The sequence below is a fragment of the Ctenopharyngodon idella genome, chromosome 23, assembly GCF_019924925.1.
Source record: "Ctenopharyngodon idella isolate HZGC_01 chromosome 23, HZGC01, whole genome shotgun sequence".
Classification (NCBI taxonomy): domain Eukaryota; kingdom Metazoa; phylum Chordata; class Actinopteri; order Cypriniformes; family Xenocyprididae; genus Ctenopharyngodon; species Ctenopharyngodon idella.
Genome location: NC_067242.1, coordinates 9,112,478 through 9,127,422, shown reverse-complemented (window position 1 = coordinate 9,127,422; position 14,945 = coordinate 9,112,478). Strand labels below are relative to the sequence as shown.

At 37.3% G+C, this 14,945-nt stretch overlaps 1 protein-coding gene across 1 annotated transcript in view; it reads left to right on the top strand.

The window, feature by feature from the left end:
- The first annotated feature begins 8,617 nt into the window (after positions 1 to 8,617).
- Positions 8,618 to 14,945, top strand: part of st18 (ST18 C2H2C-type zinc finger transcription factor) — a 76,022-nt gene continuing 69,694 nt past the window's right edge. The window contains exons 1-2 of the mRNA XM_051882017.1: positions 8,618 to 8,738; positions 10,414 to 10,848. Coding sequence (XP_051737977.1) covers positions 10,809 to 10,848 — 40 coding nt within the window. The 5' untranslated portion in view covers positions 8,618 to 8,738; positions 10,414 to 10,808. The remainder of the gene's footprint in view (positions 8,739 to 10,413; positions 10,849 to 14,945) is intronic.

Here is a 14,945-nt window from a genome sequence, read left to right as displayed (position 1 = left end):
TCAGTGTTTTTTTTTTGTTGTTTTTTTTTGCTTGATTAGAGAAGTAAAAATGTAGAAACACCTGGAATATTTCTTAAGAAATTGCCAGTCTATTATTTTAGAAATGCAGCACCCAGGGCAAAACTGACAACATCCCATCAAACCAAAGGTAATTGTTGAAGTAAATTATTTGAAATTCACACCTCTGCTCACTACTGTGATACTGTAATAGAACTTAATATGATTTTCATATTTTTTTACCCAATATATTAAGTGTTGGGTAAATGAAAATGTTCTACTTAATAGGAAAGATCCAGAAACAGGAAACCAGACGAGAAAACGCCCATGTGAACACCACAGCTGTGTTGGAGCGCATGCATGAACCTCTATGCCAAGGCAAGTACATTGGTTAGACCGATCCAGTGACTTTTATGATTTAATAAGACTCGATGTGATGCACTATGCAGTTATCATCTAAACTGAAACTCAGCAACTACAAAGTCTGTATCTGAGACAAAACGTTTTTTGATTGAATTTTGATTAATTTGATATCAGCGTCATATTGTTTTCTCTGAGCATCGTTGAGTCAAACCCATTTGTCACAGGACAGATCATTGTCTATGAGACATAAATACAGTCATAACTCAGTTTTGACAAAATGTGTATTTGCTTTGTTTTGACTTTAAATGTATGATGGTGAACAGGTGAAGTCAATGCACATATTTTGCCATTTCGTAACACCTTGCTGTTGGACAACAAATTTACAGTATATTATACAGATTTATATACAGATTTTACCCATCAGGAAACAGAAAGTGTAACTATATAACAGGTTGTTAGAAGGGAGCCATAAAGAAAGTTTCTTAATTTTTTAATACCCGTAATGTGTGCTAAGTACGGTAAATAGGGTCTGATTTGATTGACTTTAAAGTAGATTAGGTTATATTTAATATGTGTGAATATCTTAGTAATGAACTAAGTATAAAAATATTAGCAGCATTCATATTTTACATTTAATAAATGTCAATTGGCAACTCTGCTGTCAAAGTAGAGATGTTTGACTTCTGCAATCTTGTCCTGTTTAAAGCTTGATGCTTATTATAACACCTGTTACAAAACTACATAAAACAGCTGTCAACTAATATCCCACCAATTGCTAGTCGATAATAGAGATGGAGCTTTTAGGGGTTTGAGTGGAAAATGATCTCGGCTCAGTATGTCAACACATCAAAATGAAGAAATTAAACAACATTTATTCTTTACATAAGAGATGAGACCTGGAAATAGCTATAATTCCATCAAATTTCCTTCTTTGTGTGTGAAAATTGAGCAACAGATTTTGGCTCTGCCTCTCAAAAGATTCTTTTATTGCTGCGCACATTCAAACCGATCATTAAACAGACATGTTTCATTCGCCTTGAGTGCCTCTACTCAAGATGGAGGATTGTACATTCCCCGCTAAGAGATAAACGTTAAAGAGCACATGTCATGGGTTATTGAGAAAAAGAACCTGTGTTTGTTTGATCATACAGTATGTGATATTCAGTACTCTTAAATTGTGTATCAGAGCCGTACAAATGGCTTTTTTCATCTTTAAATGATGTTTCAGACTTTTAGTGCCACGCAAGAGTGTGATTAATCCGACCTCACACAGGAATTTAGATCTAAATAAACGTAGACGTCTATAATTATCCTAAATGTCAGGCAAAATGATTTCTTTTTTCTGTGCTAATAGCTTCATATAGCAAAAATAGGCTAAATCATGAACTTGTTATCAAACAAGTTTCCTGAACACTCCCCACATCTGCCATTGGTCGATTTGTAGATAGTCCCGCCCCCAGACTCCTGTTATTGGTTGATACAGTGTTGCTATGTTTGCTAGACCCAAAGAGTAAACTGATACAAATGGCTTATAGTTGTCTTTGCATAGTTACCAGGAATACAATCAAGTATTTTAACACCGTGTCCTAACCAAACGCGATGCGATAAGATTAGCGACAAGCAGTTTGTTTGTCCACACCAGATGTGACGCGACTCCTAGACGCGACAAAATCAATCAAAAATGTCAGCCAATCAGAAGAGCGTGAGGGCGGGCTCTCTTGGAAAGCGCACGGCAGTCACATGAAATGGATGAGTAAGTTACATAATCAAACTCATAAATATTACACTATTTAAACATTATTTAAAGTACATTCTGAGTGACTGAAACTATCTTTGCCATAGAATACACTTGTTTGTTCGCAATGAGTTGACAGTTTGAACGTTATTGTGCCCATTTATTTATTTTAACGATCTGAGGTGAATTATCCATGGTTACTTTCAGTACGGCTACAAAGCTGAGAACACAAAATTATATTCAAACGGACATTAGACGATTTTAACAGTAAATAATGCACATAAACAGGCAGCACTTGAGATTACTGTTGCCATACACGTTGTGTTGTTCCAGCCGCGACGTCGCAGAAAAATGGAAACTGTTTCTAAAATAAAATCATCGCGTGTCGTCGTCGCGGATGGTTAGGACAAAAACTCTGGAAAAGATATCTTTTATCGCGTACCTTTTAATTTGTAAATAGACAAAATGACTTTTGACACTGTATATATATATATATATATATATATATATATATATATGTACGCACACACACACCATAGTAACTTACTATGGTTTTTTATGACAAATTTAACGGTTTCTAGAATACTACTTGACTCTGATTGGTCAATCATGACATTATTCAGCGGTCAACGCTGTAACCGATTCATCCGGGTAATTAAAACGCTTGCTTTCATGACTCGTGTCTCTCTTGTTGTATAAAAACTCAACTGCAGTAAAAAATTACCTCAGAGGATGTCAGTGTTAATATAAATGTAATATCGTTCGTCTGGTTGCTTGGGTTATTATTTTGTACATTGCGATGGACTATATTTTTTCTTTCAGTGAAAGCTTTAAGATAATATACAGGTAAGATAATCAAAAAATTTGAAATCAAATTAATATTTCATGTTGTAAAATAAACTACTTCAGGATGACACCCCTTCGCTTTGGGTTTGGATCTTTATGACCCTATCATTTTGCAGAAATGACCAACTGACTTTATTCTTAAATAAACCCGCCTTAGTCCCAGACTTAAATGTATGTTTGAGCTGTTTTAACTCAAAGCAACTTGCACTGATATATCTTAAAATATGTCAGAGCCATTGTTTTGTCTCAAGATGCACACCAGTAATGTTTTTTTCTAAGGCATGTTTATAAAAGCTACTTAAGTGTCCTAATTGAACTAAGGTCTAATCCTGGCTTAATCTAAGCCCTGTCTGTGAAACCAGGCCATAGAGTTTAAATCGTACAAAAATACTATGGTATTATCAAAACAGCATGCTAATACCGTGGTACTTTTTAATCATACATATAGTTTAAAGTATAATGAAGTTTAAAGTCATCGAGTGCGTTGTTATATGTTCACCGCAACAGGATGAACCACTGCTGGTCACAGAGACGCCACATGATTCTCACCTTTTGCATCTTGTGTGAATGTGGCTTGCGTCCACATGATGACAGAAGGTGTAATAATATATCATTACAGCGTGCTCGTCAAACGCTGCAATATGTGCCACAAATATTGATACATTTGCAAGTTAAACGTTCTATTTCAAATGCAGCATTAGTAGAGTTTATATTAAGATACTTTTCATGTCACGGACAAAGATCATTGTGTGTGTTTGTGTATGCCAGCCAGATTGACAGACTGTAGGATATAGCATGATATTTGGTGCCATGGAAGAGAATAGAATATGTATTCACACCACACCAGATGATTCAGTTGATCAAACTCTGGAAAAAAGCTCCCGGTTTTGATTGGCAGCCAAAGAGAGTTTCATTTTAGTAGATTCTTTATATTTATAGCAATTTGATTATGTACATGTATGTGATGACCAAGAATATAATGTGTAAACATTGTGGAAACTGCATATGTTTTTAGCCATAAAAAGTTAGTATATATTTCCAAACTAAAGAGGAAAAAATTATGAAAGCTTGTTTCTGCCACTGAATAAAAAAATAAAAAAGGTAATTGCGACTTTTTTATCTCACAGTTCTGACTTTTTCTCGCAATTCTGACTTTTTTTTATCAGAATTGTGTTGTATAAACTAGAAATTGCGAGTTATAGTCCAAACTGCGTCATTTAAAGTCGCAATTGTGAGTAATAAAGTCAGAATTGTAAGATATGAACTCGCAATTGCAAGAAAAAAGTCAGAATTCAGACTTTATTTCTCACAATTGCAAATTTATATTCCGCAATTGTGAGCATATAACTCGCAATTCTGACTTTATTTCTTGCAACTGTGAGTTTATATCCCGCAATTGTGACTTTATAATTCGCAATTGTGACTTTATAACTCGCAATTGTGATTTTATATCTCGTAATTCTGACATTATACCTCAAAATTGCGAGTTTATATCTCACAATTCTGAGAAAACAAGTCAGAATTTCTAGATGTAAACTCGCAATTTATTTTTTATTCAGTGGCGGAAACAAGCTTCCATAAAAAAGAAATTAGAGTGATCTTGGCAAAAAGATCTCATGTTTTATCTGCCCTAATCTCTCCTGCTCTTTGACTAGTTACAGATAACCAGTCCAAACCTTCCCAGCATCTAAAGATATCTGGTGAAGGAAAAGGGACGCTAGCATCCCGCATTTTTGCAGCCGCAGCGCCTGTGCAGAAGGAATGACACTGGCTTTGATGGACTCTATAGCTTTTTTGAGATGAGCCTCTTTATGCCGCTTGCAGTTCCATTATGGCTTTGTTGGAAAGCTTGTTTACCTGCTGATAACATACACTGGTGGATTGAGGAGCAGCGATCCAGAGCTTGCTGCCAGAGTCACTCAAGTCTCATTGTATGGCGGGAAGAGAAGAATGCTGTGTTTAGGCGAGGGGGGGCCGCACATGCTAAATGTGAAATCAAACTATAGGACCAATAAGAGATGTGCACAACTTTGCCAAGTTTTTATTTTTAGCCGCTGGGTTGCAGCGGAAGCTTACGAGCACTGAGGTGGATGCGTACCTCCAGTCGCCCTCGTTTTACGGTCGTTTAATCTGTACATGTCGACAGATTTTCAGGCTTTTCAATTCTCTAATTGAAAACGTGGAAAAATTGCAAATGTGATTAAAATGCACACTAGCAATCGTTGTTCTTGGTTGTGTTTTATTAAAAATTGCCGAGGCCGGGATGATTTCAAAGCACAGTCCTAAGTGACATGTTTTGTCCTTGCTAACATGCAGTGTATCACCCTTGGCAGGAAACAGAATTCCGTACTCGTGGACAAAATGCGCTCATGAGGATTTTAAGTGCACAAAGTTGCCGCTATTTTGGATTATGTTTTTTGAAGAAAATATAGCCCAAAAAGCATGGAAAGCCACCCGCAAGCAATTTTATTTTTGTAATGTGACATTTAAAGTGAAACTAGAAATTTCAGTGGGAAAAAAAATGTAGGACAAGACTAGATTTTATCCATTTGGAATGAATTGGACTGTGAAAATGTGGTTGGGGGAGGGTTTTAAAATAAGAGGGATTAGTGACATCACCCGAAAGGAAAAGTCGTTTCTTAGTTGTTACATTTTGATGAAAGATTATGAAGACAAACTTTTTTCCAGGACCAGGACTTGGATTTTGGATTACATTAAAGGGTTAGTTCACCCAAAAATTAAAATTCTGTCATTTATTACTCCCCCTCGTGTCGTTCCAAACCCGTAAGACCTTCGTTCATCTTCAGAACACAAATTAACAAAACAACTTTATTCAACAATATCTAGTGATGGGCGATTTCTAAACACTCCTTCATGAAGCTTCGAAGCTTTACGAATCTTTTGTTTCGAATCAGTGGTTCGGAGCGTGTATCAAACTGCCAAAGTCACGTGAACCATTGAAATTTTGAAACATTTCGAAACACTTATGATGTAACGAAGCCACGTTTACTGAAATCACGTGACTTTGGCAGTTTGATACATGCTCCGAACCACTGATTCGAAACAAAAGATTTGTAAAGCTTCGAAGCTTTTATGTCAAATAAGTCTTTAGTAGCTTTCTGGGCATCTGAAAGTGTTAATTATCTTGCTGTCAATGGAGGTCTCACTGAGCCATAGGATTTTATAAAAAATATCTTAATTTGTGTTCCGAAGATGAACGAAGGTCTTACGGGTGTGGAACGACATGAGGGTGAGTAGTTAATGACATAATTTTCATTTTTGGGTGTACTAACCCTTTAAAAAAGAACCCAAAAACAACATGAAACGGCACCCACAATCAATTTTATTTTTCTAATGTGACACATTTACATTGAAACTGGAAATTTCTAGGATAAAAATGTAGGGCGGGACTTTTTATCTATTCTGGGAACGAATTTGATCACAAAAATGTGTATGGGGGAAGAGTTAAAAATAAGAGGACTTGGTGACATCAGCTGAAAGAAAAGTTGTTTCTGAAGTGGAACAAGTGGCTATCTGATCAACCGTTAGATTTTTTCCCCAATGAATTGTTCACAATAAGACCAGGAATGTGTATTAATATAGTAAATAAGGTAATTTGGGGGATTTGGTTAAAATGTGCTCATGTTGATTTTACATGCACAAGTCCTAAGCACAATTTTGTGTTACATTTTCCAAACAATGAACTCCAAAAAGTGTTTAAAGTCAACATAAAAGGCATTCGCAACACATTACTTCAGTAAAATTACATATTTTCATATGAAACAGATATAAATCATTCACAATAAGAACATGAATGTGTATTAAGGAAGGAAAAAGGTCAATTTTGGATTTTTAAGTGTCGTTTCTAAACTTTTGGTAACAAATTTGGATTATATTTTACCAAAATGTTCCCAGAAACATCTCTTAACTACTCAATTTTGGATTAGCAGATCTTTCCAGCGTGAAAGCACATTGTTGTTCTCTAAAAAGTGAGGCCTAAACACAAAATATAATTTAAATGTAGTTTTTTTAATATGACAAACCTTTAAAAAGTGGTAAAGGCCGACCTGTGGCTTTATCAGTCACATGAGAGCAGTGGAGGAAGCAAACATGTTTTAAGGGTGTGTGTGTGTGTGTGAGTGCGAGAGAGAGTGTGAGTGTGGGGCTGTTGATGGCAGCTGCTAGTGCTTTGGATGTAGAAGCGGACAGATTGTGCGTTGTGTTGGTACAGCCAGTTCGCCACCTGGCACACTGTTTCTTGTTAGAACTTCTTGCTGTTTCTGTTCTGCTCAGAGAGACGCGGATGCAAGCGATGACAACTTTCGTCACACACCATGCTCAAACCGCCACCACAATTAAGGCCAGAGGGATCGTGTACAAAAAAACCATTTGCGTTTCAACTTTCGCTGCAGAGACAAATTAATGGGCGATCATTTTGACATTAGATGCAATTATGCAACTAAATTGTCTTGGTAATTGTTAAAATGTTTCTTTAAACCATTTAATTGTTCACAATAAGACCAGGAATGTATGTTAAAGGATTAGTTCACTTCAGAATTAAAATTTCCTGATAATTTACTCACCCCCATGTCATCCAAGATGTTTATGTCTTTCTTTCTTCAGTCAAAAAGGAATGAAGGTTTCTGAGGAAAACATTCCAGGATTTTTCTCCATATAGTGGACTTCAACAGGGTTCAACGGGTTGAAGGTCCAAACTGCAGTTTCAATTCAGCTTCTAGCGAAACGATTGGTCATTTTCTAAAAAAAAAAAATTAAAATGTAAATAATTTTTAACCACAAATGCTCGTCTTGCACTAGCTTTGCAATGCGCCACGCAATACGTAATCAAGTTGAAAAGGTCACGCGTGACGTAGGCGGAAGTACCAATCAAGTGTCTACAAAGCAAACGTGCAAAGACTAAGTCAAACGCCATTTACTAAAAAAGGTAAAAAAAACGATGTCGGACAATTTTGAAGTTAGAGGAGAAAATGAGATGGATTTTTTCACCCTACCACGGTACTTCCGCCTACGTCACGCGTGACCTTTCCAATGTGATTACGTAATGCGCGGCGCATCGCAGAGCTAGTGCAAGACGAGCATTTGTAGTTAAAAAGTATATTATTTTTTATTTTTTTTAGAAAATGACTGATTGTTTCCTTGATAAGACCCTTATTCCTCTTCTGGGATCGTGTAGAGCCCTTTGAAGCTGCACTGAAACTGCAGTTTGGACCTTCAACCCGTTGAACCCCAGTGAAATCCTGGAATGTTCTCCTCAAAAAACTTAATTTCTTTTCGATTGAAGAAAGAAAGACATAAACATCTTGGATGACATGGGGGTGAGTAAATTATCAGGAAATTTTAATTCTGAAGTGAACTAATCCTTTAAGTACTTACCACAATTTTGGATTACATTTTCCAAACAATGTACTCCAAAAAAAAAATGAAAAAATGTTGTACAGGAAGTCTGTGGTTAGTTTGTGATTTTTGCTAAGACTAAGGAATTACTATTACTAATACATAGTGTCCTAAGTTATAAACTTTGGTGCATATCTCATCCTCCACTGTTTGTGCTGTGGAAGTGAATGAAATAATGCAGCTTGTTGAGGAAAAGTAGGTTATTACTTTTCAAAGCGACTAAAATTATGATTTTTACCCAGGTGGATGATAACATGGAGAAGAAAATCACATATACTTGTGCTGAAGAAGCTGTATATGTGGTCAAGAATATAATAGAGACATCTAGATCACCTAGCAAAGACCTGGCAACCATATGAGCATTGAGACAGCGACTTTTAAGGTAAGCTCATGTTTTCTTATTTGAGAAGATATAAACGTTTTCTTATCAGTCAGCTTGTTTGAGAGTGTCAAAATGAGTGTGATCTTGAAAATTCTGGTCTTTGTGCAAATGATAATTGTTTAGACACCCCCCCCCCCTCCCCACCCCAGACCAGCCCACCCTAACCCAGCCCCCGCATCCCGCGATGTGATTGACAGCCAGAGTGCTAATGCCTCTCTCCGCTAACAGACCGACGCATCCTTCTTATTAGTTAGTCATTCCACACTATCACACCCAGAATCTCTATCTGTCATTTCACAATTTAGCCCCGCGATGCATATGCACAGCTCCCAGACCAGCGTTCTCATCTCCTACATTTATACAACTGCAGAAATTAACAAATGTATTCCTGTCTCCTCTCTCCCCCTTCTTTTATTGGTATTACTTTATCCTGAGCATTATTTTGTCTTTTCCTGTGTGGTGTGTCATGATGCATTTGCATAGAGGATGCTTTGGGATTTAAGCTTTTGGGGGTGGGATGGGGGGAAAGAAATATATTCACATGGTATGACCTGAATTCAGATTATTTTTATACTATACTGTGACTTTTGTTGAGAAAGTACGATTTGAAATAACTAATAATAACTTGTAAGAAGTAAGTATTAGTACAGTAGGCAAATATACAATTATGAGGCCCTAAGACAGACTATAGTGTAATAGTGTTTCTAAAATGTCTTTATGACCTGCATGAACCCATGAATACTGTAAATAATTTTTACTTGCATAATGGTCAAAAGTACTGGTATTGTAAACTAGTATACTAGTGTTCAATATGCTTTAATATTTACCCAGCACTCTTTGAATGAATTTACACTCTAAAAAATGCTGTGTTAAAAACAACCCAAGTTGGGTTGAAAATGGACAAATCCAGCAATTGGGTTGTTTTAACCCAGCAAATGTGTTAAATGTTTGCCCAACCTTCTGGGGAGTTTTATTTAACTCAACTATTGTTTAAAAATTACTGTATTCATGCTTAAAATGAACCCAAAATATGTTGGAAATTTATATTTATTAATATGTTTAATAAATGAACATTTAATAATAAGTTTATTGAATAATAATTAAACAAAAACCATTATTAATAAATGTTCACCTTTTGATTATTATTGTAATTATGTCTGATTTTTAATTCCCAACCTATTTTGAGTTCATTTTAAGCCAGCCATATAGTAATTTTTAAACAATAGTTGAGTTAAATAAAACTTTTAACCCAACTGCTCAGTTAAAACAACCCAATCGCTGGGTTTGTCCATTTCCAACCCAACTTGGTTTGTTTTTAACCCAGCATTTTTTATAGTGTAGGGTTAAATTGAATGTAAAGTCAAGTTTTTTTCTTAGCGGTTTGTATGCACAGTGCAATTTATAGAACAAGATGTGTGAAATTATTTATGCAAATGTCAAACAAGTCAAATTAAAAACATCAGCTGGATCTAAACTATAAAGTTTATCTTTGATGTTTAACATTTTAAGCTGATTAAACGTAGGAAATTGTTGGGTTTAATGAAGAAACTTAAATTTTTTACGTCATGTTGACAAAGGTCACTTTTTAAAGGTCATCAAAGATCACTAAGGGTCTTAATTTTCAATCTGAATTCAAAAAGTACATTTTAACCACTAAACTCGACTCTTTCAACAGACAACAGGCCCTCTATGTCCCTTATAATCGAGCGGAAGCAGAAGCCGAAGCCGAGGAACGGCAGCTGTTTGAATCAAAAGCACAACTGTACAAGTTTGCAGCCGCTGGGTGGATGGGGGGGAACTAGTTGCAGAAGAAGACAAACTTCTGGAGCATGACAACGGCACAAAAGTTGTTCTGTTGGGCGTGAGTGGTGTGGTGTCGCCCGGTGCCAGTGCTGCTGTGCCCTCAGAGCTGTTATCAGGGCACACGGCCCCCTCTGTTCCCCTGCCTGATTTGAATGGACAGCGTTTTCCATTGTGTTCTCCATCAAAACAGAGGACAAAGTTAGTCAGCAAGTTACATAGCTTCCCTGCATTCAGATTCCTTAAGCCTCTTTTGTATGATGCTCGACAATGCGTTTCACTGCCACCGGACCTGCCCGGGCTGCCGGAGGTACGTAAGCCGCCGTGTTTTTACCCTTCGCAGACGCTAATAATTTGATCATTAGCCACGTGAGAACGTGTAGTACGAGCTCAGAACGGGTGAATAATTGATACGCCTTTTATCTGATCTCTCTGACTAGAAGTGCTTCCTTACGAATTCCTGGCACTTTCGTGAAATTACCTGAAGGCAAACGGTACAGATTTATACAAGTTATTTACAACAGGAGCCCAGCCGCTGCTCCGGAAACTAGGCTGCAGATCAAAGGATTGTTTTGATGTCTGCTTAGCATATTTGTTTAACCTAGCCAGTGATTCTGCAAAGTGCACAAGCTTTTTGGTGATATGCAGAGTACCCTTTATCCCTCTTTCTCTTGTGTTAGCTCCGGATTTAAGTACTTTCTGTATTTAGGAGACAACTGGATTTGCCAGCTTTTGAAATTTAGTTGCCCACTGCTTGCAGTCTTGGCACTCCGAAATAGATAACTAGGTATGTAGCAGAGCTAATCCTGATCGGCCTTGTAATAGTATTTGTGGACTACACGGCACCCAATTAGGGCATAATGTGTTATTTTTGTTTCTGCTAAGTTGGATTAAATATGAAAATGTGGTTGTTTTTCCCTCTCTTGGAGAATGTTTACTTTTTAATCTGCATATTTATTTTTCCCGCTCCCCCCCTCCTCCGTCCTCGTTTTTCGTTTGCGGCCAAATTCTGGCAAGCTGCATTCAGCTAGCAGTTAGCCGAGTGTCAATCGAGATGGCGTAAGTGGGAAAGCACTCTATGACAAATAGCCACGGCGAAGAGAGAGAGACAGAAAAAAAAAACTACGTGCGCACAATCGCGTAATTCTCCGTTACTCTAGGTTGGCGAGATGAGCGTAGGTTTAGTGGAAGCAGAAAGAGAAAAGGGGTAGATGGCTCACAAGAGGGATAAACCTGGAGAGTCATGCTGCAAATGTGTTTTACAGAAACACAATGAAAAGAGGGGACAAAGCCATTGTGCCAAACTCCTTTGGAAAATGGCAAAGCAGCTCTCCAAGGTCCAGGACCATGGAGAAGCCGGATGAGCCTTCGGAAGCGGCAGAGGAGGCGAGTCTTTCCAACTGCACCTGCCCAAGAAAGGCAAGGAGTGACCGCCGTGGCCCACCTTTTCCCACGTTTCCTGTGCGTCCGCGTGACCGTGACATGTTTTTTGGATGCGTTCGGAGTCCTGCCTCCCCTGGTAAACACACAAACAGCATTGTTAGTGGCGAGAATTCCTTTTGAAAGAAAGTGTTTCCCTAATGATAGGGCCCTGCCAAAAAAAAAAACAAAAACAAAAAAAAAAAACGAGAGAGGCAGAGAGAGAGACAAAGGCAGAAAAAAATGGGAAAGCACAAAAACAGTCACAGGTGCTTGGGAAAAGAGAAAACATAGTGAATGGTCACTGAAGTCCCCCAGGAGGCCTTTCAGCGGAAGCCAGTGCGGTGGGTGGACTTTGTGACAAGGACGTTTGTCGCGAGCCAGGTGGAGCAGTTTACCGCGCGCGCTTCTGTAAGCCGCATTCACATGTTAATGCAGCTGCGATGTAACTTTTATTTGTCTCAGCCTGGTGCCGAGAGCAATAATTATAGAGCACTTTTGCCAGCGTTAAGACCGACAACAGAGGATCAAGCGAATCTATCATTCCCAAATGGATGAATATGGATGTTATGAATATAAGAGTGTGCTTGCTGTTGATGATATATTTTAGAGCTGTTTATGAGGAAACATTTATTCAGCCTGTTTACCACTTTGCCTTCGTCTGAGCAGTATTGTATTAGCGTCGGCTAGCGTCGCGCTAATGTCAGTTCAAATGCCAACTGGCAAGTGTCAATAGTTTAGCAATTGCTAAAGCTAACAATGAGAGAGTGCATATTTACCGATCACATCAGTGATTAAACCTTGCCATTACAAAATGTGTGTAGCTATGATGCATGAATAATCTTTTACTTGCAAGGGTCCTAAAGTTATTTAAAAAATAACCGTATTGTACTTGCCAGTGATTTATTTTTTTGAAGCATTTAGTTTTAATCTTGAACAAATCTTGGATCTTTGGTTGAAGCTTAGCTTCTTTCTGTTCTAAATTAAGCTGTTATAAAAAAGACCTTTAATGTTAAAAGTGCAAGAGTTAGAACAGAACTAAAAATCAACCTTTTTAATGAACAATACCAGATATTTTTGTCTCTGTGTCTTATAGCCAATATGCAGAAATTATTTTTAATTCTTGTTTTATTTCTGCTTTTTATGTCATGCATCATCTCTGTTTCAGGTGATATAAGCTTAAACATGATTCTCACTTCAGAATGAATCACTATTCAGTAAAATGTTGAGTAGATTTTGCCAACAATAAGTAACTTACATTTTCATCAATGCTATTATGTTTTTGTTTTGATTATCTTATTCCAGTATGGCAGATATAGATAGATAGATAGAAAGATGGATAGATAGATAGATAGATAGATAGATAGATAGATAGATAGATAGATAGATAGATGATGGATGGATGGATGGATGATAGATAGATAGATAGATAGATAGATAGATAGATAGATAGATAGATAGATGGATGGATGAATAGATGGATGGATGAATAGATGGATGGATGATAGACACAGACAGAGATAGATAGATAGATAGATAGATAGATGATGGATGGATGATAGATAGATAGATAGATAGATAGATAGATAGATAGATAGATAGATAGATGGATGAATAGATGGATGGATGATAGACACAGACATAGATAGATAGATAGATAGATAGATAGATAGATAGATGATGGATGGATGATAGATAGATGGATAGATAGATAGATGGATGGATAGATGGATGGATGATAGACACAGACAGAGATAGATAGATAGATATATGGATGGATGGATGGATGGATGGATGATAGACACAGACAGACAGAGATAGATAGATGATGGATGGATGGATGGATGGATGATAGACACAGACAGAGATAGATAGATAGATAGATAGATAGATAGATAGATAGAAAACAGACAGATTTAGATGATGATTTTGTCTCATTATATCAGCAGAAACAACTTAAAATACTCTGTCATTTATGGTCATTAGAGATTAGAGTAAGACATCATTCGAAACTGTAAAGGTTCATATTATATTATTTATAGGGTAGATATTATCTATTTTTATTTGTGTACACCCACATTTGTGTGTTTTTGTAAAATAAAGAAAACAAACTGGATCCCACTTTCTGCCGTCCCGGTTTCCTTTCTGTGAAGTTTGTGGAGTGCGTCACAAAAATTAATCGAAACTCAGCATATAGGCTACTAGCAAGCTCTTGCGTGCCATCCGAACTCTTGTTTTGGGTTGGTGCATAGATCATCTCTTCTTCTACTCTTTTTCCTGTTGTGGTGGTTAGCAAACAGCGTTGGATTACTGTGTGCACAGCGCCCCCTTCTGGATTGGAGTGTGGATCACCCTGTGACTGACTATATCCGTCATCTGACTGTATGCACTGAACCGTGACGTCCGTACCTTGACGGTTCGTGATGAATACATGTACCGTTACATCACTAATATATAAATATATTCTATAAATATTATTATTTTGAAAACATATGTATAAATTCATATATAATATTATTTGTTATTCAAATATATTTACACACACACACGTATCATCCATGTCCAGTATTAACTGTAATTAGCTTAATTAGCTTTGAAGTTCAAATTACGCTAACTGACTTCAAATGGAAATGCCATTTGAGGAGAAGTTCAGAAAGATGGCTGAAGAAGGAAGTCCTAAATATCGTCCATGTCTTTAATTTTTCTCTGTTGCACTTTATAGTCAAACTTTCTTTGCTTTGGCTTCCGTTCTGAAGTGGCTGGATCTACCGCAGCATATGTCCCTCCTATCACCTGGTTTGTACGTTTCTCAGAGGTCTTTCTCGTGGCTCTGGGGAGGCCTGATTCAATGCCCGGCTATCTGCTCTGCATAAATAGCAACAAAGCCATTGTCATCTGCACCTTTTGGATTGCCTTTCCGAGCCTATTGAAACTGGCTGTCCCCTGAGACAATGCTCCAGTCATTGCCATCACCCTGCATTACCAATT